General features: G+C 50.9%; 8 protein-coding genes across 8 annotated transcripts; 4 read left to right on the top strand and 4 right to left on the bottom strand.

Annotated features, from left to right (window-relative positions):
- Positions 1 to 515: 515 nt before the first annotated feature.
- On the bottom strand, positions 516 to 1,892 carry BDZ99DRAFT_410959 (RNA-binding protein Vip1). The gene is made up of 2 exons (XM_033716606.1): positions 1,473 to 1,892; positions 516 to 1,394 (listed from the first exon to the last, which is right to left on the bottom strand). The coding sequence occupies exons 1-2, from the start codon at positions 1,547 to 1,549 to the stop codon at positions 686 to 688; spliced, it is 786 nt and encodes a 261-aa protein (XP_033581395.1). The 5' UTR covers positions 1,550 to 1,892; the 3' UTR covers positions 516 to 685.
- Positions 1,893 to 2,565: 673 nt separating this feature from the next.
- On the bottom strand, positions 2,566 to 3,572 carry BDZ99DRAFT_555103 (uncharacterized protein; the record flags this gene model as incomplete). The annotated part of the gene is made up of 3 exons (XM_033727142.1): positions 3,422 to 3,572; positions 2,912 to 3,129; positions 2,566 to 2,831 (listed from the first exon to the last, which is right to left on the bottom strand). The coding sequence occupies exons 1-3, from the start codon at positions 3,535 to 3,537 to the stop codon at positions 2,566 to 2,568; spliced, it is 600 nt and encodes a 199-aa protein (XP_033581394.1). The 5' UTR covers positions 3,538 to 3,572.
- A 218-nt stretch (positions 3,573 to 3,790) lies between these two features.
- BDZ99DRAFT_486273 (putative MFS transporter) lies at positions 3,791 to 5,753 on the top strand (the record flags this gene model as incomplete). Its single annotated transcript, XM_033722762.1, has 5 exons — positions 3,791 to 3,860; positions 4,025 to 4,390; positions 4,445 to 4,498; positions 4,549 to 4,982; positions 5,046 to 5,753. 5 exons carry the CDS (start codon positions 3,791 to 3,793, stop codon positions 5,751 to 5,753), a joined length of 1,632 nt encoding a protein of 543 aa, XP_033581393.1.
- Positions 5,754 to 7,064: 1,311 nt separating this feature from the next.
- On the bottom strand, positions 7,065 to 7,836 carry BDZ99DRAFT_237390 (uncharacterized protein). Its single transcript, XM_033713572.1, has one exon. The coding sequence runs from the start codon at positions 7,671 to 7,673 to the stop codon at positions 7,233 to 7,235; it is 441 nt and encodes a 146-aa protein (XP_033581392.1). The 5' UTR covers positions 7,674 to 7,836; the 3' UTR covers positions 7,065 to 7,232.
- A 959-nt stretch (positions 7,837 to 8,795) lies between these two features.
- BDZ99DRAFT_460083 (uncharacterized protein) lies at positions 8,796 to 9,164 on the bottom strand. Its single transcript, XM_033719311.1, has one exon. The coding sequence runs from the start codon at positions 9,083 to 9,085 to the stop codon at positions 8,873 to 8,875; it is 213 nt and encodes a 70-aa protein (XP_033581391.1). The 5' UTR covers positions 9,086 to 9,164; the 3' UTR covers positions 8,796 to 8,872.
- A 3,980-nt stretch (positions 9,165 to 13,144) lies between these two features.
- Positions 13,145 to 15,226, top strand: BDZ99DRAFT_437372 (amino acid transporter; the record flags this gene model as incomplete). The annotated part of the gene is made up of 3 exons (XM_033717579.1): positions 13,145 to 13,549; positions 13,604 to 13,784; positions 13,838 to 15,226. 3 exons carry the CDS (start codon positions 13,145 to 13,147, stop codon positions 14,860 to 14,862), a joined length of 1,611 nt encoding a protein of 536 aa, XP_033581390.1. The 3' UTR covers positions 14,863 to 15,226.
- Positions 15,227 to 16,186: 960 nt separating this feature from the next.
- Positions 16,187 to 21,778, top strand: BDZ99DRAFT_555088 (uncharacterized protein). Its single transcript, XM_033727141.1, has 11 exons — positions 16,187 to 16,510; positions 16,561 to 16,853; positions 16,945 to 17,138; positions 17,206 to 18,294; positions 18,354 to 18,515; positions 18,601 to 18,708; positions 18,797 to 18,815; positions 18,848 to 19,422; positions 20,103 to 20,238; positions 20,294 to 20,483; positions 20,544 to 21,778. The coding sequence occupies exons 1-11, from the start codon at positions 16,228 to 16,230 to the stop codon at positions 21,599 to 21,601; spliced, it is 4,107 nt and encodes a 1,368-aa protein (XP_033581389.1). The 5' UTR covers positions 16,187 to 16,227; the 3' UTR covers positions 21,602 to 21,778.
- Positions 21,779 to 24,763: 2,985 nt separating this feature from the next.
- Positions 24,764 to 26,243, top strand: BDZ99DRAFT_460079 (uncharacterized protein). Its single transcript, XM_033719310.1, has one exon. It carries the CDS (start codon positions 25,123 to 25,125, stop codon positions 25,819 to 25,821), a length of 699 nt encoding a protein of 232 aa, XP_033581388.1. The 5' UTR covers positions 24,764 to 25,122; the 3' UTR covers positions 25,822 to 26,243.
- The last annotated feature ends 287 nt before the right edge of the window (positions 26,244 to 26,530 follow it).

Genomic DNA, 26,530 nt, shown 5'->3' with positions numbered 1-26,530 from the left:
GGGAAGAGTGCACAGCGAGAGAGGTTGAGACCTATCATAGCCTCAAAGATATGGACATAGATTTTTGTGGCGAGAACATATAGTTGGCTGTTAATCGATGCTCTGCAAGTGTGCATGAGATGTGGTTCTAACGACGTGGCCCGTGCACAGGGAGGAGGTCAGAGAGGTACTTCTCTGTGTCCCACCTCTAAACCTAGAGTATGTTGGGTCTAGTCAATGCCTTAGGACTGACGGAGATGGTTCCGAAAAACTGGAGGTCGTGATTCAGGTCTGTAGCATAAGGGTTGAAATTTGGGTTGAAATCTAAGCGCGCCAGTTGCTGTTTCTGCTAGAGGAGCATGTATTGAGGGGTGCTTCGATGGATTGGAGGGGGTGGAAAAATGGAGGTATTGTGGGGTAGATATAGAGGGGGATCGGAGAGAAGGGGAGATAACATCGATTTGTGCTCACTTTGCGGTCACTTCACGGCCACCTGACTAGGTTTGCGAAGCATAATCATCTACAGTAGCAAAAGAGACTAGGTATTGCGTGCTACTAGGTAAACCCCCTAACCAATGGTATCGATCATCCATCAAGCTCATTCCTCGTCACTTTCGTAAAGGAGACCAAAGAAACCAACCCATCCCGACCCATGTACCTCGCCTCGCCGCCAACTCCCTGAAACCTATCCCGATTCTACTCGACCTCAGGTCGAGGCCGAAGCAGCGGGCTTCTCGCTCTCATCCTTGGCGCCCGTCTTGCCCTCGGTCACCTCATGCACGCCAGCCTCCTCCACAGACGATTTCTCACCCGTCGTGCCAGCTGCATGCTGCTTCTTCAGATCCGCCAGACGTCTTGCCTCCGTATGCACGTCCACGACCTGCTTGTTCCCCTCGGTGTACAGACTCGCGATCTTCTGGCCTGTGGGCGTACCCAGCGCCTTCTCGAAGTAAGAGTTGATGCCACGCCATCCCGTAACTGCCTTATCTGTCACACCCAGCTTCGTGTCGACCGCCTGTGCCTTCTCCGTCGCCTTGAACTTGGTGTCGAATTGCTTCAGCGCCGAAGTGAAGCGTGTGCTGATGCCGTGCTGCTTGTCGAGGGCGATGGCGCGTTCGATGGCGTTGTCGGAGATGACGTAGCCGTGGGCGAGGTACTCGGCGACGATGCGGGAGCGGGGCTTATCTTCCTGTTCGAGCTCGTGCTCGTGCTCTTTCTCCAGAGCGTCTTCGGTCGTGACATGGCCGGCGGCAATCTGATCGATGGACTTGGCGGAGGTCACAGAGACGGCGGTGGGGCCGAGCTGGGTGTTGTCGAGGAGGAGGGCGGTTTTGGCGGCCGTCTCTTTTTCAAAGGTTACGGTTGCGGATTGGGAGTCTGCCGTGGGGGTGACGGAGAGGGAAGAGATTTTGCCGCTGGGAGATGTTAACAGTTTGTTCATGGCTTTAGTTGTACTTTTGCGAATCTGATGGGATTACATGCAGAAGACTTACCAGAAGCTGAAGAAGTCTCTGACTTCCTTCTCGCTCGTCTGGCTGGAGATGTTCTCGACGTGGACTGTGGTGGCCATGACTACGAGATGGGGGGATAAAGTTTGATAGTTGAGTGTGGGATTGGACGAGGAAAAAGGTGCGTGTCTTGTGTAATGTGTGATGTGGATGAGTGGTGTGGTCAGGCAAAGGAGTTGTTTATGAGGAGACGTGGTGTTGAAACGAGGGGCCTTGGGCAACGACTGCAATGACGTTGCAGTTGGAAAACGCCACAACGAATGACCACGACACGCGGATCCTGTCTCAGCCACTCCGGGGCTGTGGCTGTGCGTATGTCTTCGCTTCCCAAGACGGCTAGCATGCTTGGGGAACTGTTTGCGACGCTCTCTGGACTTCACATGCCACGAAGAACGTCGCAAACAGGACAGCTGGGCTATGGAGTTCTGGGATACGAGTCGCCTTATTATGTATGCGCATGGCTTTATCTCTTCATATTAGGGCTGGGGGACGCGCCATCTGATTGCACCAGGGAACCTTGGTGATGCGACCTAATCTGCATCCCAGATCATATTACGGTCGCTCTTCCAATTGCTCGAGTGAATCATAAGATAACAAAGGCTTGACATATCAAGGAGTTGGGAGATACCACTGGGCCCGACTTGAGGAGAGGTCAAATGGAACTATTTTCAAGCCTTGCGTGTAGGGCTAACGAGCCAATGAGCGTCGAAGGTTCATAGAAACTCGTGATCAAGCCCGCTTCAGAATTCTCTGCAGCTTGTCAAATGCAACGTCCAACGCCCACGAATTAGAACAACTGCACTGACAGGTATCACTGAATTGTACCGACAGGTGTACGGCAGGCAACTTTCGAAGCTAGCATTTCCTCCCCGCACATGTCACCAGCCACATGGTTCGAGAATCTTCCGTTTCGTAACAGCAACGGAGTATGGTAAGTTGAGCCGAGATAAATGAATAACACCCGGTAGACGTCGGTCATGGCCTTTCAAGCATGCCTCTGAAGCTAGTCCTGGATAGAAGCAAGGTCTTTGCCGACGGCTGTCATTATTCAAGCATGGATAAGGGTCCATCTTCACGTCTATCCTTGCGCGTCCCACGCGATATGGAATCGACAACCCCGCTGTGCTGGAGCCATGCATAGGGCAGCTTGCATGTGTACATGTATCAGGTCGCGATCCCAGGACATGGCACAGCTGCAGACTTCGGGAGGCCTCGGCGTGCCATTGATAAGTGCTGACTCGCAGTAAACAGTAAAGCAGGAATCCGGACTTCGAATCCTCCCGTCCGGTGAGGATTCGGGCCGCTTCGCGAGCTGCGAGATACGGAAATCCCAGCGCACTGGGGCTGCGAGCAAGTTTCGCAGATAGACTGGACAAGGAGCGACGAGGCGACCTGGCCATATGGAGATGGGCCGTGGACCCCACCTCGATTGCAACCGCTAACGGCGATCGTCGCTCCAGGCATGGCGGATGTGCCTTGGCCTAAATGCAGGTGCTCAGCTTTGAGAGAGAGAGGGGTCGGGCTATCTGACCGCTCTTCGACGATGAAGAGATTTCGCGCTCCCCTCGCTGCTCCCAACGCCCGCAAGGCATGCATATGGCCGAAAAGCACCTTTTCCCTTCTCCTGCTCTCAAACGGAGCACTGACAGAGAATAGACAGCATAGAGTTACAGTTGCGGAACGGCGCAGAGCCGCCACATCATCTGCAGCCGAAGCAAGGATTTTCGTCGCCCGGGGTATGGGCCGACATCGGGTGGGCCTATCAGCTGGTGTACTAACTCTTCGCCTCCACTCGGAGACAAGGTCCTGGCGGGCCAGTGCATGCATCTAGCGGCGCCTTGACAGCGGAAACACGGCCGGCGATTTTGATATCAAAACTCTAGCGATGCGAGATAAGCAGCGTAGACAGGCAGGATGCAAGCAGCGCAACGTACCGGTGAGTGAAGGTTAGGATATGAGCAGTGGAGTACGATAGAATGAAAGAGGGGAATGCAGCAGTTGTGGCGAGGGCGTTGCATGCGGAGAGGGGGAGCTGTGGAAAGGAATGCATGTCTGAATCGGGCAAGCACGGGCCGTCGTTCGGTGGTCGTGTGCCGGCGTTGACCTGATAAACTTCTTCGTCCACCCCGCCCACCACACTCTTTCACTTTACTCCATTCTGTCTGCGTCTTCCGTTTGCAGCTCTTCTTCTTCAATTTCCGGGGTTCCCTAGGTCAAACGCAGCGAACGCTCATATACCGTTCCGCCGAGCCTGCCCGCTGCGTGTTGGCACAACCGTAAGATCTATATCAGGCTCCCAGACCATGTTTCTCACTCAAACAAGAACCCCCCGAGACCCGAACAAGTTTCCTACCGTCCAGCTCTTCATCCTCGGTACGTTTGCTCCAGAATCCCAGTCAGCATCGCGAACGGAGAGCCGGCCTGCACTAGCACCTGTCGCGCCACATGTCTCCTGCAGCCGGAGTCACACCCTTGGTCACTCCACCCCCTCACGATAATGCAATGCACGAATATCAACTAACTTAGTGTTCCAACAGCACTTGTACGAGTTGCGGAGCCCATTGCTCTCACCTCCATCTTTCCGTATGCCTGGAAGCTCGTCCTCTACTACAATGTCACCGGCGAAGCGAATGCCGCTCTATACGCTGGCATCCTCATCTCCGCCTTCGCTCTCGCCGAGGCCTTAACTGGCATGTACTGGGGAGGTCTATCAGATCGCATCGGACGGAAGCCAGTCCTACTGCTAGGATGTGCCGGGACCCTGCTGTCTCTCCTCATTCTCGGCTTCGCTCCCAACTTCTGGGTTGCACTCGCTGGCAGAATTCTTGGCGGTATGCTAAACGGCAATATTGGCGTCATTCAAACTATGGTTGGGGAGTTAGTCACTAAGCCTGAGCACGAGCGTAAGCTTTTCTATCCTCATCTTCGTTCAATGTCTCTAGACTAACTTTACCTAGCTCGAGCCTACGCGGTGATGCCGTTTGTCTGGTCAGTCGGAACTATCATTGGGCGTGAGTATACCAATCCTTCTGCAGCTAATTTCCATGCTAACCCTGCCCAGCTTCCATAGGCGGGTACTTCGCCAATCCGGCCGAGAACTTCTCTATTTCCCCGCATAACATCTTCGCCAAGTTCCCGTATCTCCTTCCTAATCTTATCTGCGCCGTATTCATGCTCGTTGCTATCGTCGCTGGATATTTCTTCCTCGTCGAGACACATCCGGACATGCAACCATGGAGCACTCCTGAAGATCTGGACAACACCACGGCTGAGACGCCTTTGCTTCCAACCGCAGGAGCCACAGCTCACGCCGCTGCAAACCTGACCACCGAGTCCTACGGGACGTTCGACGCTGTTGATGTTCAGCGGGAGGAAACTTGGCATGTAAAGTCTGACGGACGTTCCGCATCCATATCTTCTGAGCAGAATGGGAAGGTTTTCACGAAGAATGTGCTTATGCTAGTTGTCGCCTTGGGTATCTTCACGTACCATTCTGTTAGTCCAGCTCCTTATCAGTCGATAACCTCTGATCAATGACTAACACGTTCAAACAACCAGATGACTTATGACCATCTCCTCCCTATCTTCCTCCAAGACCGACGAATCGACGAGCTTTCAGTCAATGCCGAATCTTTCTCGCCAATGGCCGGCGGACTCGGGCTTTCTACCCAGCAGGTCGGCATTATTATGAGTTTCAATGGCATCATTGCGCTCGTCATCCAGGCCGCTGTGTTCCCACTAATGGCCGCCTGGCTCGGAGTGTGGAAGCTGTTCATTCTCGTCACCATTGGCCATCCCATCGCCTACTTTATCGTCCCGTACCTTGCCATGCTTCCTGAGTCCTGGGTATACCCTGGCATCTATATCTGCCTTACCATTCGTAACTTCTTTTCCATCGTGGCCTACCCGCTCCTGCTCATCCTTCTCAAAGAGGCCTCTCCGTCTCCGACCCATCTCGGAAAGATCAACGGCCTCGCCGCAAGCACCGGAGCCGCTTGCCGTACCATGGCCAGCCCCATCGCCGGCTTCCTCTACGGCCTCGGTATCCAATTGAATTTCACTCCAATTGCCTGGTGGGCAAGCGCGGTGGTCGCCGTCCTTGGAACATTTCAGGTCGCCTTCGTGAAGAGGAAGCACAAGCGAGAAACCCATATCCATTCCGCAGCTCCGTGCCGCTTTATGCCCGCCGAGGAGCCCTTCAAAACAGACATTGTTCACATTACGGTTGATTCTTCCTCGGATGACGAGAATGAAGCCGAAGTCTAATCCTTGCTTAATGATTGCTTGCTTTCGAGTATGTTCTATATCCAGAGCGTTGATGAAGTCGAAAACGAATAAATCTTCAAAAACTTACGGTCATGGGGGGTTGCTTTCAGCGTGGCGTTTCTAGGGTCTGAATCTCTCACCTTCTGGTTATTTTCTTTCGGCGTATAGGCCGGTCTCTCTTTCGGCGTTAGAGCGTGCTCTGAGCATTGAGTGCACGACTATTCTTTTATTTCGCCATCATTATTATACTCTGCGAGCGACTCTTTGGCTCGTTCCTCCGTTTCAAGGGCATTCTGAGCAGGGTTCATGGCGATTATAGGTACCAAAAACGGATTATATGACAGGGGAGGGATGTGGACATAAGAACGAATTTAAACTATACAAAATTCGTCGGATCATCTAGTGATGTGCTTTCTTAACTATCAATCGTTACAGTTTTCTACCATCATCAGCCCTAGCTCGCCCCGTGTACTCCTTTTGACACCTGATGTCTAGCAGAAATGGCAAACATGCCTGTTTGCTCCGGACCTGAGGTGGCCGATTGCTTTCTGGGCTTGCGGCCATCTTATTTACGACAACGTCGCACACTCCTACACGTCTCTCCCCTATTCCTCCTTACTATGCACGTGCTATGGCCTCTGTTGCAAGTACAGCACAAACACATTACTATATCACGTGCACTACCCTAGCCGTACGTGCAGTATTTTAGTCCACGTGTTTGCTCTTATTCTTCTCCTATATAAACTCCTCTAGAACAAGGAGTCCACCACTAGAAAGAAAGCGGGCGGGCAGCATTGGGATAATGCGACACTCCGTCATCATTTCCGCAATGGTCGTGCTGTCTTCTGCGAATGGAGTTGGATATGCTGCTTATGGCGCGGGGGAAGAGGAGCCGGAGAGGGGGAGCAAACCGGGGCTATGATTGATATGATGGGGGTGGATTAACAGGACCTCCTTTACTCCTCCATGGAGTTTGGTGGTTCTGGGTGTTGTGGGGCTGGGGATGGTATGGTGGTGGTGGTGGGTATCTGTGAGGTCTGCTAACGCAGACTACAGTCATAAGATTTGGTGGTGAGCAGCACAAGGAAGTGTAGGTAATCACTGTCGCTGTATGGAAATGGTGCCAATCATCACTTTCCTCCATCTCCACCTTCCCTCTTTTCCCAGTTTCTATGTAACCCCCTCTCTCTCACTTGCCAAATCAGCTTCTCAGCTCAGCCCCAACACCTTCCCAATCAGATCCTCCCCGAACTCCAGCAGCGCGGGATCGATCACCGCGTCCTCTTCCGCTGCCTCCCGCTCCTGCGCCTGCTCGACCGTCTGTCGCAACCACAGAAAATTGCAGATGTTCTGCATGAAGTCCTTAAACTCGTCGTGCAGGCCGATGCTGAGGCCGAGGCGGCAGAGCTCCGAGGTGAAGAAGCCGCAGCTGGAGGGGCGGCGGTGGGTGGAGGCGGCGTGGCCGGTTAGAAGCGTGAATCACAGCCAGGAGTAAGCGCCTGTATGGTTTAAGGGGAAGGAATTGAGAAAAGCTGGGAAGAATGAGGGTAAGGGGTGGGTGGGAGAATGCGAAGGGGACGGAGGAAACGGAACGTACACCCATAAGTAAATATACGGCAGACCTCTCCACGCGCTTATGTTGACAAAGCGTAAGATCTGGAGGAGCGCGGTGAGATCCTCGTCGTTCGCAGGGTTGTGGTACGGTACTCGTAGCGTTATGACGCGGAAGTGGATGTGCGCTGCCAGTTGCACCGCGCGCGCGACGAGGGTGACAGGGTCGCTCTGGTAGATGTCGACGGTAGTGAGTGGGATCCAGAGGATGTCGGAGCGGGCGGTGGTGAGCGATGCAGAGTGGTGTGAATGGGACGAGTCGTGGAGCTGCTCGATGGCGCTGAAGGCGTCTTGAAGGAGCTGGATCATTTCAGGAGTGGCGAAGCGGGGGTTTGTAGGTGTAGGTTTTCGAAACACTCGCAGAGCATGAGAGGCGAGCTGGGGAAGTAGAAGTTTTCGGGGTAGGGGATGGAAGGGGTGCGAAGGTTAGGGGGGCCGAGGACGGTGAAGCGGGGCTTGTGGTGCGTGGTTGCTGCGTTGAGGATGTCGTTCCTAGGAGATGTTAGGATTGTTCTAGTTCCGGTACAGCCCTAGGTTATAAGTCTGGGCACACGATTACACCACTGCTTGGGCTCTACTCTTGCTCGTTCGACGCCGTTACAAGGGGCGGCTCAGCTAGTAAGTAGGCGGCCAATCACGAGGCAGTCTCCTTTACACTACTCCAACTTTTACATCGTGTTCGGAGGTTTAAGAGTCTGTCGGGGTAAACCAAGCAGTGATAATCGATTGCGCCCAGACCATTGCCAAGACACTGTAGGTGATTATCGGTGATGGAGTTGGAGCGCACTCACATGACCAACATCTTCTTTAGTCGGAAGTCTTCGACGAAGTCCATCCCGCCGTTCAAATCGAGTATCCTGGCTAACCCGCCGAGGTGGACGTCTGCCCTATCGGTGCCACGGAGGATCTTTTCGATCGCCAACTATTAGCATTCTCAAAGATTTCGGCTTATGCAGCCCTGAAGACTCACCTCCAGGAGGGACATAACTATAATCGATCCAACCGTGCTCATTGCAACTGGCTCCTCCAGGGGACACACCAGACTAGCATTGAGGTTGTGATACACGACTGCCTGCAAATGAGGGAACTCTTTGATGGGTGCGTCCGTTTGGACATCTATATGCGCGTTCGAGAGAATCCACGCTGAAAACAGGCAGGTCTCGCTGTATTGTCTGCTCTCCATGCAACTTTGGTAGAGGGGGATGGGGAGTGGGATTAGCTTTTAGGTTTTCGCGTGTAGTAAAACGAATGAATCTTGAAGAAATGAAACATCTGGGTGGTCGGAGTTAGTGCTGCTCTTTAGAGATACAGCTGGATGGGAAGGAATCATTTAAGTGGTTGAGGACGGCGTTGTTAGTGTGTCAGACTACATCGAATGAAAGACTCAATGAACGTATAGTTTTCGACGTTTGAAGCTATTGTGCAGAAAGTGTACGGGTCTGACGCTGCTACTGGTGACTGGTAACAACTAGGCTGCCGGCCTTGCTGACTTGAAGCATGCAGTGTTCTCAGGGGATAAGCTTGGTTCTCCTGAAAGAAGTTTGCGGAAATCTCGTAGCTGGGAATACTGAGTGAATCGGTCTCAATAAGCTGCATGTCAGGGCAGCGGGCAACATCCGCGATGCAGTCTGGTACCCTTCCACGAGATCTCGTCGACATACGTCTGGGAAGGTCTGATCTAGGCTGATGCTTAATCCGAGTAGGCGCTGAGTCTGGGTCATCGTTGATAGAGAACTTAAAGTAGCATGGCTTTGTGGCAGACGCTTTTTCTGAAGTATGCGTCGCCGGGGGGATTGTGCCATAATCCGATGCTCTTTCTAAATTGATATTGGCTTTTGATTCTTTCTCTCGGGTCGAAGATAGCCCTGGATGAAGTCTCCGTTAGTTTTCGTAGGGTGGGCAGGAGCATCATATTGTATATGCTCCAGGGCGTTACCCTTGTCCGTCTCCTGAGCTCCAAATTTGCCAGCGATGTCTCCCAATACGCTGTCCTTCGTGTACCACACCAGCTCGACAAAAGACCTAGACCATGAGACTAAGAAGCTAGTCCGATCGCAAGCGACGATAGACTATAGGCGTCGGCAAAGAGAGGAGAAGCGAGGTAAGTGATTTTGTAGTATGCTGCTGAAATATTGAAAATGCAGGTAACGCTCGAGTCAAACTAAACTGTGCACGTGGAATGGCGGGCCCGAGTACGGTCGGGCTGGGATATTATCTGAAGATAGTGAGAGAAGATTATCAGGGCGCTGAGGGACAGTAGAAAGGATATGATGTCGAGCTGAAATGCTAGAATGGAGCGCACTCTTTCAGCATGAGCAATGAAATAATTACCAACGTCTTCAAGCTGATAACGGACATAACATGCACCCATGCGGTATGAATAGCCCTAGACAGTGACAAGCGGCATAGGTACTCGGGCCTTCCCAACCCCCTCTGCACAGGTACACCCGAGACAGAGCCAAAGGTATTCTAAGCTTAGTGGGACCCCTCAAGGCTTAGCTGAATACTACCACACCTTGAGGCCCCCCAATCAAATTGGGAGCGCCTGAACTGAGATGACAGTGCAACGGGTTTGACCAAAACGGTGCATAAGCAGATTTGGGGTCCAGTAGTATGGGGCTGATTGGAGCTGGCTGGCGGTTACTTGATGCATTGACATTACCTCCCTCAGCCCTACGATGCGTGCAAGCGGTTAAAATGATGGTACCTGCAAAATCACGTCCGAGGACAAGACGATGATTGATTACTAATCCTGTGGTGTGTTTCTCCGGAGCCTTGGAAAGATCGGCGAATAGACTCTGCTAGCAGCTCGTCGTGCGTTAAGTTGATGCGGGCTGACCCCTGTACAACAAAACGGGCAAGCTGTGGACACATCGCAAATGTTCCCCATAATTGCATCGCAGCCCGCAGCCGCCTTCTTCGATTCCGCAGAATGCGCGACCAACCAGCACTCCATGTACCGAGCTAGAGAGCTTAATTCGACGCGCATAAACACCATATCCGAGCTAAAATGCTAGCTACTATAAGCATGCAGTACCTGTAGCGGTGTCAGTCTTTAAATACTGGAAGGATTCAAGCTGCTTCAAACCAACCGAGTCCAGAGATGTGGAGCGCCTTCCTCCCGTATGCATCGAAGGTATAGAATCGCTTCCAGAACTGAGCCGCCACCAGAACCCCCGATGGATATTCTATAGGGCTGAGTCCTCGGCTTCTATTCGTCCGCGAATTCATTCTTCGATCGGCCCGGTGTAACGGCTGCACCGTCTCATTCGGTGCTGATGTAACGTGGAACGACACCATGCGTTGACTGACTGTGTCAAAAAGGTTGATATCCGAGGGCCCTGAAAAGTCACTGAGCATTATTAGGACGCGAAATCTTTGGTCCATTCGTCTGTAGAATATCTTGAGGCCTACTCTTAGCTTTCGTCTTTACGGCCAAGATGGAACGGATCTACCCCTTCCGGCACGTATTTGAACATATACATTTAGCGTCATGAGCTGTGATTTGAAACTTCAACCCAGCAATTAGACTGTGACGACTGTAGATCGGCTGCAACAGTAATCATTAGCCGAGCCGCGTCCTAATGCATGTTACACGCTGTGACGCGAGCTGCAGTGAGTTAGGGTACCGATCGAGGCAGCAGAATACACAATGCTAGTGATGCTGATCTTGGAGTCCTAATCTTGAGGCTATAAGCCCTGCTGTCTGACAAGCTGATCCATTTGGCTCCCTCTTGGCGAGGCCTTTGACCTTGAGCGGCGGCTGTGTATTGAGTCGACCATGTCTTGTTCTCGATGGGTGGCCCACTCGATTTAGAAAGCAGCTCATTGCACTGCATAGGTATATAAGCTTGGAGCCAGAGACTGACGAAAAGAAGAAAAGTGAAAGTCAAAATACGGTAGATGAAAGACTCAAGGTACTGTTCTGTATCGAACAAGAGGAGATGTGAGACGGAGGAGGTAGGTCGCTGCCTTCGGACCTCTACTAGCTACGTGATTGGCTGCTGGATTTCGAACATATCTGAGCGAATAAAAAGATAGTTGAGTATATGTCTTTTGAATCCTTCTGCTGTCTCGTCCCATCTTCATCTTCATCTTCTCGTATTTCGTTGCGCTGCTTCCCACAACAGCCGCTGTGTCGAGAGGTGCTACTTCATCTCCCGCAAGCCATGCTCTACCAGCAGCTAACCGCCAAGGCAGACTCGGACTACCACGGATTCCGCAGGTAATGCCTCAGGCCTCCACCTGGTGTTGGATCCCTCTTAGCATTAGCGAATACGAGGCTACCATCGACGACCTACTCCTCGTTATCCGGCAGAGTGGATACCGAATGCTGATGCCCCCACGATCCCTCCGGCGCCATTGACGCGTGAGGCAGGAGGGATTGCTAGCCCCCCTTGCTGCTGTGTCCAGTAAAACCTCTGTATTGCGATACGGCTTTTCGGAGGGGCCGTATCACGGTTCAGAGAGGATCACTGTATCAAAAGTCACGTGTAAGTGGCTTGTAAGCCAATGGCCCCTAATACAGTAAGATCAAGGAAGTCCTAGGGGTATTAGAGGTGCTACGGTCCCTGGTTAGCAAGTTATTACTACAGAGGTCCATACAAAACTGGACCATTCGGCGAAATATATCACCAAGACCCGATACCACACTACTGAGGTTTTACTGTATCTTCAACCTCCGCACTACGTTACCGCTATCCAGACACCACACCACCTCCAAGGTCTTCCATGCATACGCGCCTCCGCACCGAGCTCTTCTGGAAGCCTTCCTAGACAGACACGGATGAGCAACATTTCCAGTGCATGGCGTCAATACAGGCGTGTACTACCTAGGTGGTACGCAGCGCTCCGCAGGCTGAGGGCCTACCTTGAGCGGCCACTCACTGAGGCTCCAAGGCAGCGCTGGAACTACGGCTTCGCTGTTAGTCCTCTAGCTCCATGATATCATGAAGCCATTGCAAGGCTCGCTGTCGAGTACGCTCAAAGCCTGCAGCGGATTCCGGTGCTGTCGAACTTCAGAGTCTTTGGCGATCAATCCCATGGTTCGGCTGGTTTCCCGGCTTGGCCCTGATCGGCGCCCATCACTTGCGAACTTCCCCTTGTGCCCTAGACAACTTACAGTTCTGGTCCGTCTCTCTCGTGCGACCGTGTGTAACGCCTCACATCCTACAGCTCGCAAGTGACCAGATGCCTCGCATCAGAGACCTCCCTCAATACCACTTGCTTGGATCGACTACTGCGTACGTTTGCGTAAAGGGGCAGTGCCGTGCAGTGGACGCGTATCATCTCGTCATGCCTCTTGCGTGAGTACTGCCGGGAATAAAATCGATTCATTCCCGCTTGAGTAGGTCGTCAGACCTGTGCCACTCTAAAATGGCAGGATCAACAGGCCTCCTTGCATGGTCGCGTGCTGCGGTTGGTTTACCCTCCAACATTTCGTATCCTTATCTCTCGGCTACGCGAGCAAATGAAATGCCACGAGTTGTGGCCGTATACATATATGTATCGACACGTCCCTACCAGCCAGCCTTGTCTATCCTCTTGTGTGCATCTTCGTGCGACACAGTTGTGAAAGAATCTATTCAAACTGTCTATTCCTGGTACCTAATTTGTTGTATGTCGTTATCAGTTCACTATTTCGTTATTTACTAACCCTGAAGTGGATACGCTAGACCGCTCCAGGCCGGCTATCGTTCGAAGCTTTGATTCAACCGCTTTTATATGCTTTCCACTACGCCGTAATAGCACCCGCAAAACACCACACCATCGCCGCCAGTATGGATCCTACGGGGTCTGATTCTCACGATGAGAAGGGTGCTTCGAAAGAGGAGCAGCCCATCAACTTTGAAGGGGACCATGGCGCTGACACGGAGCTTCGCCGTCTGCTCAGTACCCGTCATCTGACCATGATTGCTCTGGGCTCTTCAATTGGTATGGGTCTATGGCTTGGATCTGGAAAGTCCCTCTCCTCTGGCGGTCCAGCTGGTATCTTCATCGGATATGTCCTTGCCGGGTCGATGATCTGGTCTGTTAGCCACTCTATCGGAGAAATGGCCGTTATGTATCCGCTCCCGTCTGCATTCGTCCAATGGACTGGGAAGTTCGTCGACCCCTCGGCAGCTTTCGCTCTCGGTTGGGCATACTGGTTCTCATACTGCATCACCATTGCCAATGAGCTGCAGGTAGGTCCTGCGTAGGTTCTCATTCTCAGACATCAACACTGACTTCCTCGTCAGGGTATTGTCACAGTCTTGAGTTTCTGGACCGACAAGGTTCCCACCGCTGCATGGATCACTATCTTCTTAGTCGTGATCGTCCTTATCAATGTCTGTGCCGTATCAGTATTTGGTGAAGTTGAGGTCGTGGCTTCTAGTATCAAGTTTGGGTGGATCTTCGTGGTCATCATCTCTATGATTGGTAAGTCTCAATTGGAAGACATATCAACTGCAGTCTTGATTAACAAATGATAGTCATATCCGCTGGAGGTGGAAAAAACCACGACGCCGTTGGATTCCGCTACTGGAACGCAGAGCCCTTTACCCATGGCTTCAAAGGCTTCCTTAACGTCCTTCCAACCTGCATCTTCGCCATGTCCGGCTCGGAGAATTCAGGCCTCGTCGCCGCCGAAACCGCCAACCCACGCAAATCAGTCCCTCGTGCCATCGGCTCCATCTGGCTGCGTCTCTCCCTCTTCTACCTTCTGGGCTCCTTAATGGTCACCATCAATGTATCCCCCTACAACCCCAACATCTTCGGCGGCTCCGGCACCAACGCCAGTCCCTTCGTCATCGCCTACCGCGACGCTGGCCTCGAGCCCCTCGCGCACATCATGAACGCGGTCATCTTCATCTCCGTCCTCTCAACCGGCAGTATCTCTGGCTACGGCGGCTCTCGCACCACCATGGGCCTCGCTCACCTCGGCATGGCGCCCCGCCAGTTCGCGCGCGCCGACAAGGTCGGCCGCCCTTGGCTCGGCCTCCTGGCAACCCTCGTTCTCGGCGGCGGCCTCGCCTACCTCAACGTCAACAACAGCGCCTCGAACGTCTTCACCTGGTTCTCGAACCTCACCTCTCTTTTCACTCTGTTCGGCTGGGGCCTGATCTGCTTGTCCCACATCCGCATGCGCTACGCGTGGAAGGCGCAGGGCCGCGAGGTGTCAGAGCTGCCGTGGAAGAGCTGGACCTTCCCATACGCGGCGTGGTGGGGGCTGAGCTGGTGCATTATACTCATGATTGTAGAGTTCTACCTTGCGGTGTGGCCGCTCGACGACAAGACCACGGCGAAGAACTTCTTTGCGAACTATGTGAGTGTTATCGCGATCCTGGTTATTTACCTTGGTGCGAGGGTGTACTATAGAGGTCCATGGTGGGTGAACACGAGTGAGATTGATTTGGATGCGAATAGAAGGTTTTATGCGGATAAGGACCCGGAGAGGGTGAAGAAGACGGGGTTTAAGGCCAAGGCATCGAAGGCGGTGGGGTTTGTTTTCAACTAGGGAGGTGTTAGAGATCTTGCTTTCAAGATAAGAGGGACGAGTTGTGGGCGGTTTAGGAAGTTTCGTTTATGAAGGGCATTGATTTCCTGCTTCTATATGCATCAGGCAAATAAGCCAATTGCATCTTCTTTCTTCTAGTACTGGAAGCTTTCCTCATTCAGGCCTAAGGCTATATGCCTGAGGGAACAATGCTACAGAGACAGGCCCCGAGTCTGTGTACACTAGTTTGCTACTGCTAAGAACAGATACGAGACTCATGATCTACTACTATATATATGAGAATCCATGTGACTGTGCGTCCTTGTGCACTAGCAGACTTTCAAAGTAATAGGTGAACTGGAAATGTAGTAGAGGCGTTTGTAAGATATGTATGATGATGTTGAATCTATAAATGAAGCATGCAGGATTTACGTATGTAAGAAATGAAAGGCAGCCACGTGACTACTCATCACATCGTCTTCTAGAATGCTCTGATTGCCCACGTAATCTTGACGGAACGTTTCAATCTTCCTCTATAATCTAGACTTGAGCGCCCAATAGTTACCAAGGCTACATATAGTGGTCGTACTTGAGTGTCTCTTAGCTCACACGTGCTATGTCCGTGCGTCCCTGCCCAACGTCCTCGAGTTCGCCGTTCCTTTCTCTCCACGAACTATCTCGGCGACATCTTCCCTCGTTTCCTACATTCAGGGTACAGTTAGATTTGTAACAAATTTATCTTAACCCAAAATTGACAGTTGAACATGCTGATAGGCTCTCTTAGCTCGCCGAGGCTGCGGAGAGAACTATTCTACGCGTCGCATCCTAGAATCAATCAACACTGCAGCCAATTGATGGAATGTTAGAGCTTCTGGGGAAGTTTCTGATTTTAATTATGTCTAAACTAAAGTTCCGTTCGGTAATGATGAAGAGACAGGTGGTAGGACAGCATATTGCTTTTGCAATGGGGAGAGACGGAAATCTTCACAGACGCGTCAATACTCCAAAATAGGCTTTTCCTTTGAGACCTGTCCTCTGACAGACATTTGCAAGAGCGTCGTGCGACCAGATGCGTTCTTCTAAATGGAGATCGATTCGCCAGCGTTGCATATGCAAGAGTCCTTGAGAGCCTGGCAACCAGTGGTTCTAAGCCAGTCAAAAGTTGCATGAACGCTGTCGGTGCCTACCTCCTGCAAGGCTGCGCCTCTATACATGAATCACCGGAATCGGAATAGTCATATTCAGCCTTTCGGAGAAGGCAAGCCTTGGGGCTTAGGCAGCCAAAGAAGCTAAAAAGTCAGCCTGCTTCCATTCTATCATCTTCTTAAATCACTATGCTACTGAGCGCCTTGTCGACGGGCCGAGTTCAGGCTGAATCTAGCAGCTATGGCCACTTACAATGGCCACATGAACGAAACAACTGATCAATGCAAGGATTGCGGTCGATCAAGCAAATCCGTCCGGTATTGTGTGGATTGCGACTCGCACACTTGTGGAACGTGTTGGAACCAAATCATGGTTCATAAGCCTGGTAGGACTAATCGCGATGGAATGCCTCACGAGAAGATCGATTATCGGGTGTATGACAGACTGAATCGTATACTGCACCCGCGATCCGATGAGCACTTCGAGCAACTTCACGATGTCGACAGAGATACGATGTGGTTTGGTATGTTCGCCTAGTCGTTCATTCTTATTGTATCTAACGCTTTTTATTAGGCATGACAAGGGACCAATCCGGGTACCCAATGTTGATTGACGGTGACATTTATGCATCTCTCATGGCCCAGGCCCCTAAAAGCGAAAGGATCAAGTACCCACAACTAGTCTCGTTCATAGGGCAAAAAGGAGGTCAATTAAGTTTTAGCAATTGTTACACCACTAATAGCTCCATAGGCGCTGGAAAAAGCACGTTGATCAAGATGCTTATCGGTCTGCAAGAGTGCCGTCTCGATTCATCGTTGAAACCTTCCTTCCCTTCACCAGTTGTTGGATCACCGCTTCAGGAAACGGTACCTACTTCTGCCGACGTTCATCTTTACACCGATCCCGAATCATATCATACCGCTACACCTCTGCTTTATGCAGATTGCGAAGGACTAGATGCTGGAGATCCCTGTCGCAGGCCGGAGGAGCAGAAGGCGCCTCGCGTCTAGTCTGATCTCAGGACGAGCGAGGATGCTGGAGTGGGCGAACACAGCTGACAAGAAAACAAAACAGTTCGCTGTGACCGAGTTGTATCCTCGAATACTATATACTTTCTCCGACGTCGTAGTATTCGTGCTCAGAAATGCGAGGTAAGGACCTCTCAGGCTCCATCTTGGGTTTACCATGCAATACCAGATTTACTAACACCAGTGCCAGAACTTTCCAATCGACTGCTCTCACTAAGCTAGTCGAGTGGGATGCGGCGTCTCTCGAGAAATCAATCAATCAACCAACATTACCGCATGCCATCACTGCCGTGAACGCTACTGAAATTGGTGTCAATAACAAAGAATGGAACGTCGAGTACGCTACGCAAAGCCTGCTGGATTCCGTAGGAGACAGTTTGGGCCGACCGAATGGGGTGCCTGCGTTGATCAAGCACGCAAATAAGTGGCGCAATAAAGGCAAAGAAATCCATTCCGTTCTTGACTTGATACACTGCTATTATTCCTCCTTCAGTGTAGTTCGAATCCCAGTGGGAGGACGGTACTCCTTGCTAGAAGATCAGATCAACAAATTACAAAAGAGAGTCAGACTGTGCTGCGAAGTCTCTTACGACACAAAGAGCAAGGCGAGAATGATTTCCAACTCGGACGAGCTCAACGTCTATCTTCAATTAGCTTATGACCACTTTGCTAAGAGGTTGGACACACCTTTCAACTTTTTTGAGGTATCCCTCAAAAACAACCCGATCCCCCTCGATTTCGGCGGCCACATACTTCAACTCGCGGTTTCAATCCAACTCTACAGACCCGAGCGAGAGATCAATGAGAATCACCTAATATTCGAAGATATGAGTAGTGTCGTGGCGTCCAGTGTCTCGCTAGACTGTGTTCGATTCCATCGTAAAGGTATGCCTACCATAGCTCTTCATCGCTTAAAGAACAACTTCAGTAACGAGAGCAAAGGTCTCTCTCAAGAGCTGTTCAAAGAATATGAGCGGTTCTTCGATTACGCCCTTCGAGAATTCTGTGCTATGCATCTACCTTGCGAGTTCAGCAACCACAAGGGCAAATGTGTCAACATGAGTTCACGACATAATCCGAAAGGCCACCAAAATGAAAGAGGGAAAATCATCGCGGCCGGGAAGCACCAGTCCGGGTTCATCGCAGAAGAATACAGCGACGAGTGGATGGACTGCCTTGAAAGGGAGGTCGTCAATTGCCAGAAAAAACTTCAAGACTCCGACAATGAGGAGCGTATCCTTGAAATCCATCACCGACAACTAAACGAATCCTACAGATCGTTAGGCCCTGCAAGTCACTTCTTATCTCATTCTACTTGCTTCTGCTGCCTCATGAAAGCCCCTCAGCATCTTCTTCCCTGCGGTCATATTCTCTGTACTGCTTGCGTCAATCTTACGGAAAACGAGTCGCCAAATTCGTCATCAAGATGGAGAGCTGTCTGATGCATTCCTACGAGACTCGTAACCTTGTGTCATTCAATTCAAGCCTGAATATGCTGGTGTGCGTCTACTTTCATTGGATGGGTGAGTTCGTTCATGAATATGGACAGATACGTGTAGTCGCTATACTAACGCATTTATCGTAGTGGTGGAATAAGAGGTATCGTTGAACTCGAAGTTTTGCGTGCCATCCAGGTCGATCCGGGCAATCAAATTCCTATCCGTGCCTTCTTTGACCTCATGGTCGGAAGAAGGTACGCTTGCAGTATTTTCCGAGACGAAAGCTTGACTGATAGTTGACGAAGCACCGGTGGAATTATCGCTCTTGCTTTGGGCGCTAAGGCTTTGCCCGTTGACAAATGTATATCGCTTTTCACGGAACTTTGCGATTAGGCCTTCACGCCTCGCGAATTCCACGGCGTCCCGGGGTTAGAACAGATCGCGATCCCCAAGCATGGAAGCAAATATAGAAATAGTCCACTTCAAAAAGCCCTTCAGAATGCGCTGGGACTGGATCGTCTCTTTCGGGGGTGCCATGAGGATGAACATAAGTATGAGACAAAGGTGGCCGTTACTGCAACCGACGAGACGGGCAGAAAGGCTATTACACTGGGTAATTACAGCAGACCGGACGCTAGTAGAGGCAACCGACGGAGATCGAACTACGAATTTCCTCGGCCGGACGATCCATTTACGGAGCTGACGTTGTGGGAAGCAGCTGCCGCTACTTCCGCTGCTCCGCCATACTTTGAGCCGTTCATTCACAGCTGCACCGGACGGACTTACCTTGACGGTGCCTTTTACAACAATAACCCGGTTCGGGTAGTTCATCGTGAACGCAAGCTGCTTTGGCCTGATTTGAATGGCAAACATCCCGATATCCTCCTATCACTCGGCACAAGCCAACATGAGAGTATGATCAGAAGAGAACTCGAAACGGTTCAGGGAAGATCCGAAGCGAGAAATGGGTAAGCCTTATGTGCTTCGGCATCGTCTCTGTGTCGACTCCGTACCCTCCATCCAATGCCGCTTATACAAAGCTAACGGCGTCTTTCCTAGGCGGAAATGCCGACAAGATGATTTAGCACAGATGAGGCAAAAACGGTTTTTTCCTATGCTACGACAGATGCTCCTAGTTTTAGTACGTATTTCATTCCTTTTCGTTATCTCACTATATGTCTAGGCCCAATAATATAGGGGGAGACAGGAGCCTCGACAAGAGAGCAGGATTATCCAGATATAGAAGAGGCTTCTCGAGATATCTAAGCTAAGGTACACAACAGAAACACCGATTTGATAGCATTCTAGACGCGGAGGTCGCTTGGAGAGAGTTCCGCATGGACTTTGTTGATACCGACCACGCAGAAAGCAACGGACGTCGATACATACGGATCAACCCCAATATCAGCACCAGCCCTCCGAGTCTAGACGACAAAAGCCAGCTAACGCAGCTGCAACTTGACACTACAAGGTCACTGAATAGATCCGAAAATAAGAAGAAGATCCTAGGTGTTGCGCATGCCTTAGTCGCAAGTTGCTTCTACTACGACAAGACGTCGGCCCCTAGAAACGATGCCGACGGTGTATACTCGTGTTCTGGTATGTTAAACAAGTTCTTCATTATTGACTGCTGACTGAAATCAACTAGGAAAATCTGCTGTAGATTTGAGGACAATCCACCATACCTGCGGGCACTAGGCGATTTCTTGCATCTCCAACAACGCCGTGACTTCCAACCTTATTTTGAAGTCGAAGAAGACAATGTTCAAGCCGAGATCAGAAAGGTAGGTAGCGGAAACTCGCCCGGAATGCGTGACTAATGGACTGAAATTACGTTAGATCGTGATAAGTGAAGGCAGTATTCAGAGAATGCAAACTCATGCAGCTTTCGAGTTGGATGTCGGTGATATGAAAGTCTCGAAGAGAACCGCACAAGTATCTATATCGCTTTTTCTAGGTTCAAAAGCAGTGGGAAAGACACCAATCAGTGGATTTCCACGACAACTCATGATCGAAGACTCAGCGAAATGTATGTCTATTCAACTTCCGTGTTCAGAGTTAAGATCCAGCCAGCTGACTTGCAGATAAGTCGCCCAGCCCCCACCAGATGAGACCGAGCCCGAAAACTTGGTACCCAAGAAAAAGAGCCGCCGCTCAAGAACATCGACAGGCATGGACGCTACTCCCTTTCACCAACGAACAGCCAGTGGAGAATCCGAGCGTGACTTATCCCAGCCAGCACAAGGCACGGGAAATCGAAGGCCTCAGGTCCAGAATGCACGATCAAGTGAAGCGGATTCTCGGGCAGCAAGATATTCAAAACAGCCCCAAACGCAAAACACTGGTGACTTTCAAGAATTGAGTAGACACAACAGCATTTTTACGGTGGAAAGCTCGAGGACTGCCACTACAGCAAGTGAACTGGCGCCAGGACGGACGTCGTCTAGAGATTTTCGTCCAGAGGGGCGTACGCGAGCTATGCCTCTCCCTGAAAACCCTCAATTGACGCAATTACGACCAGATGTCCGCGGGCTGCAGCACACAGAATCATCAACAGTCCCTTCCGCGCCTGGAAAATTAACGCGAAGGGCCACGTCAGATGGTGTTCCGGACGAGAATGAGACTCATTCACGCAGACAGTCACCACTAAGAGCTCTGAGGGGCCGAAAAATTTCCATGAAGGATCTCACGCAAGATCGACCTCCTGCGAGTGTTCCTAGGCGGAACAATATTAGGGGAGCTATACCTGAAGACGAACCGGGCTGGGAAAGCGCTCTTCCACAGGCCTCCGAGTTTGAATCAAAGCAAGTGAATCCCGCAAGTCACGTTCGTCGGGGAAAAGGTCAATTGAGTATCAACCCAAGAGAGAGGTGTTTTCGAGTAAACTTGACCAGCTTAGAGGGGCTGGATCTGGAGAATCACGGCATAATCGGTCGAAATTTGGTCGGTCACAGGCTTCCTCGTCTCAAAAAGATACCACAGAGCTACCTAGAAGGAAAGACCGAGGGCATACCATCCATCCAACGCAACCCTTCGAGTCCGAACGACCTCAATATCGGCAAGACCTGGAACACGGTACTCAAGAGCGAACTTCGTAATCGCAACAATCAAGAAGAGAGCTTCTGTCCGGACAACCTGCACAGATAGTGTTAGGCTTAAGACAGAAATCGGAAGGCCGCGTTGAGATTCGCAGACTTCAGAAGGAACCGTCCCTCACTTCAGAGCCTAGTCTGCAAACTGTTTCATCAACTTCAGGAAGTCCGGAATCGAATATGGGGCGGCGAAGACCTTTCTGGGATCCTTCTGCCTCTCAAAGATACCTCGCCATTGAGTCTGCCTTGTCGCAACTCTCTGGTGAACCATCGCAGCTTCCGCTAGAATCGAGTGATACTGACGACGCTTTTCGACGACGATTCGAGGGTACGCGCTATTCCACCCCGCCACAACCGTCATCGAGACGCTGAGAGCCAGATATGTAGCGACTCTACGTGTAGCTGTCTTTCAAATCACACAGTGTCCAATTCAGATTACATCTGACTACTGATATTTAGGATCCTTTAATGAATTTGACATTTTGCGATCGAATGTTTTTCTCCTTGAACGTCGAGCCAAGGCAGTCCGTGAAATCGACCTTGCGGCACAGTCTGAAGGAGTTGCAGCAGTTACATTCTCTGTACATAGATCTGTGTACGCTCTTCTGCCGACGCTTGAAGTGCCTCGATCCACTTTCGGATTTCCGAAGCTCACAATTTTGAACAAGTCTTAAGCTCGCGAGCCCACCTCAGGTAGCGGTGGACATCGGTACACAGAGTAAGCGTGGAACCCATATTTTCGTATTCCTATAAGTACGTTGAAGCACTACAAGCAGTGCCAGAGAAGTGGACATATATCGATGATAAGGCAGTGCAGGACTTACTCTGGAGTCCGTCTCCCCAAGTCTCATCATCCTCAACTCCACGTCACCCACCCATCGCATTAGGTCTGCAAAATGCACTGGAGCGGGACCTGACTACTTATTTCAACACCGTCTGACTGCCCTCACTAGGGCATAAAGTTTCTACACTTGATGTAAAATGCATGAGAGCGTATATCATGCAGGGTTTTGAGGGTGTAGTCGCTGCTGCGAGGCGTCTTTGACGTGGCAGCACTGTCAGCAAAACGCCAGCGTAGGGCGCTTCAATCTAGACTATCCGAAATAAATCTTGAAGCAACCCAGCCATTATCGCCGCTCCAGAACTTGTATTCCAGCCATCTTGACACCGTCTGACTGCCCCCGCAACATCATAAATTCTCCACTTGTGATGTCAAGTTCGTCGCAGCACATATTAAAGAGTGGGTATAACGAGTTTTCAGCCGGCCCGCTGCAATATTTTGCCCTTGGCGAAACAGCCCTGCAAACACTGAGCCGGAGCCCGCGAAGTAAACGCAAGAAACCCACGAGGCGAAGGAAAACATAAGAAACCTACGAGGCGAAGGACAACGCGAGGAACCTACGAGGCGAAGGACGACGCAAGAAACCCACGAGGCGAAGGAAGTTCTCGGCCTTTGCTAATTAGGAATGGTCATACTCCTAATTCGCTCTCTTGGAGTCAAACCCCGACTTTGCGACTCAACGCGGTGTTTCTGGACGTGCAGGCGGATACAGGCCTCCGTATTCAAGACCAATGCACGAAAAAGGACTGCGATTTCCTAGAAAATAACTTCAGCAACTCCGTTGTCTTCGCTCCCCAGCGGCCAGAAGACCAAGACATTATACTAGAGACGTGAATTCCCCACTGCGCGAAGTTCCTCGAGCAGATTTTGCCCTTGCTGTCTAACTGCAAGAAGACCAAGACATTGGAGACGTTGACTACTCACTGTTCGAAGTTCCCCGAGCAGATGGTGTCTTCGCTATCCAGCTGCCAGCAGATGAAGACAACGTAGCCGTCAACTTCCCACTGCGCGAATTTCCCGAGCAAATCTTCTGCACTGTTCAAAGAACACCGACATTCTTCTCCGCTCTGGCATTGTCTTTTTCTATGCGGAGACGCGGTGCCACAGCCCGTAACCGAACGGATTAGAGATTGGCTTGACAAGGGGCAGATCGATCCGATGTTAGTCATTGGGACGACTGCTATCGTGTATTCACCATAGTCACCAACACGACCATGTGACTGGCTTTAGCCCGATGCCTAATCTTGCATTCGGAGGCATTTCGCTTCAAGGTACAAGGAATAGTACATGAGCTCGGTGGAGTAAAAAGGTCCATTGCCCTACGACGCGAGGCTGCCTCTGTCAGATATGTTGAGCATCGTCGGCTCGCCGGACATAAGACTGCAAGTGGGTTGCCCTCTCTGTATACTTTCTTTCTTTATTTACCAGCATAGAAGAAGTTACTCCTTGTCCAGAACAGAAGACGCATTTACGGTCCGTTGCGTCAGTACCCGTGTCGGAGTTAGAATACAGCTGACCATCACGACAACATCGGCATTGCAATATCCGTCCTTCTCGGTTTTCTCGAATGCTACAAAGAGACAATTTCACAGTCCGGTGCCCAAGTTACCAGCTTATCATTTTCGTCTACACTCGTTATAGTTGATGGCGGTCCGACGCTGCACCTACATGAGTGTGATTACTCCGATCACGTGATAACAAAAAATGGAGGACAAAAGATGTCGATTCTATGTAGGAATCTAGCTAGGCTATATACACGTAGGGAGGGCCTGTGCGGCCCTGAATATTGACTAGATCTATAGTAGGACGGCCTCCTAGTATAGATCTACACATCACGTGTATAGAAACCTATACATCACGTGTCTAACCATCACGTGCCCGAATATCAGCCGGACGCTGAGGATTCCACATGAGGGTAGCTCATATTCCGGCTACAGCTTCCTAATAAGCCAATGGGATGTGGCCGTCGTAGTCGGTATCTTCGGCGTTGCCCAAAACTGGATACTGGACTTTCTTCAGTATCATTCGAGAAACCTACGCTCTCACGTCGAAAAGGTCTTTGTATACCTACACGAACATCAGCACGATATACGCCTCTGTTATTACCGTTGGATTGCGAGCAACCGATACAGCTGCCGTAAACCTCTTTGAGAAACCCTCGGCATTGCAATCTGCTCTTTCGCACTTGTAATCCTACTCTTTCTAGGAATGCGTCGGTAATGTATAGAGAGGCCCTGCCACGTTGGGTATCTAGTCACGTGCCCGTGCATGTGGGAGAAGGGCCGATGTGTCGCCTAAATATTTTAGCGTGATCGCTTGCCTTCCACCCTTCGTGCCTTCTTAGCCTCGTGGCCTCTAGGCCCTGCCGCCGATCGTCCCATCTCTCACCCCTCACTGGACACGACACAAGCCCCGTGCATTTCCGCAAAATACAGTTCGACGTCCTAAACACCGTTCTAAAGGTACAAGTCGCCATGGCCAACGCCAAAGCCCAAATATTCGCCCTGCGTCGACTGCGCTCCACCGATGAAGTCTTCATCCAACTTCGCCAGGATCGCGAAAATCGTCACCGCCAATACACATATCTTATGTTCACTGCTCACAGAGCTCGGGTCTCGTCGGAACTTCCCCTTCCTCTTTTACCAAAAGACCATATACAAGATGTCTGCCATAAGTCAACAGCTCTTTATTGCATCGTAGGTCTACGACATGACTTCCCAAGTGTGCATAGTTTCATGCACCGACAATGGCTCGAACCAAATCAGACAAATCGGACAAACCTGGAGTTTTCAAGTTTCCTTGCAAAGGCTATAGACATCGAACGTCCTGTATACAGCACTGGATCGTGCCCAACCGAAGAAGTCGTTGCCCTCCACAAGGCCCTCTGCTCCCAGGCGAACAACTTCGATCCTTCCAAGCACCCAGATAGCGTGGTTACAGGTTACAACCATGACCAGCGCCACTTATACCATGTGAAGCCACTCTTCCGTTCTCTGATCATCCTTCAAACACAAGATCATGAACCTGCGGAAGACCCGTACAAGAAGGCATATCGACTTATTCGTACGCTAGACGAGTCACAACTGTCAGCCCCCATCGACTTCGGCCCCATTCAGGACGATTGCGAAGGATACGTCGATTCGAATACTACAGAAGTAATGACGGACCTCATCACTGCTGTGAACTTTACCCTCCAGTTAGAAAGCCGGGAGAACGCCTTTGCTGGCGAGGCCATCGACGCTAAGGTTCTGGATGACAGGCTTGGGAATGAAGATTGCACGAACATCAGAGCTGCTAGCTGGGGATACACCGGTCCGCGCATTCAGGGGCCCTCCAGCGACTGGGTCGACGGGGATAGGCGCATGCTGAAGAATCGGCTGTTCTACTCCTGTAGGTGGAAGTCCGAGGGGTGGTGCTCCGGGACGCCACCTTGATGCAGCTGGTACGAGAGTCCGCCTACGAGTCAGTTCTAGGAAGCCGAAACTGGCTCTCGTTGGTAACATGATCATCATTGCGTGGTACGATAACAGTTATAAGCCTACGAATGTCGAGAACAAGAAGACCTTTTTGAAGATAAAGCTGTAAACTCAAGAATGTCCACTGGGACTAGACGAAGGCTCTGGATTGGACCCTACACGAGAATCTCATACATGTGTTTCTTGCAACATCTTCACTTCTTCCCAGGATGCCCATGGTTAATCTTGGCCGTCGTATCTGCAGGGATTCACGCCTAGGTCTTAGTCATACTGTACTTTAAATAAGAATTGGTGTAGTTATTTTGGGCTCGAACCTACGTGAAGTTACCTACGCTCACTCAAGCAACCTACATCTTTTGTGTCCACTTGAGGTTAGCTAAACAGCGCGTCAATCAACTGATTTTTGGTTATTCAAATAATGACCGCAACCGCGTAGTTTTATCCTGCCGCAGGTTGCATTAATGTAACCAGAGCCAACCAAGCAAAGAGTTGCGGCTGTGCACATAGAGCTGAAATACGGCGATGATGCCCAGGGGGAGCAAGGTGGTCCGCGATGTTAGCTGTAGAAGTCGCAGTCCTTGTTCGTGCATCAGATCTCGAATATGGAGAGTTTCAATCTTCTGGTAGCTAGAGGATCAGGATAATAGGACTCGTAGAGTTAGTTCCC

Source organism: Mytilinidion resinicola (assembly GCF_010093595.1).
Source record: "Mytilinidion resinicola strain CBS 304.34 unplaced genomic scaffold BDZ99scaffold_4, whole genome shotgun sequence".
Taxonomy (NCBI): domain Eukaryota; kingdom Fungi; phylum Ascomycota; class Dothideomycetes; order Mytilinidiales; family Mytilinidiaceae; genus Mytilinidion; species Mytilinidion resinicola.
This window is presented reverse-complemented; position numbering and strand designations above follow the sequence as displayed.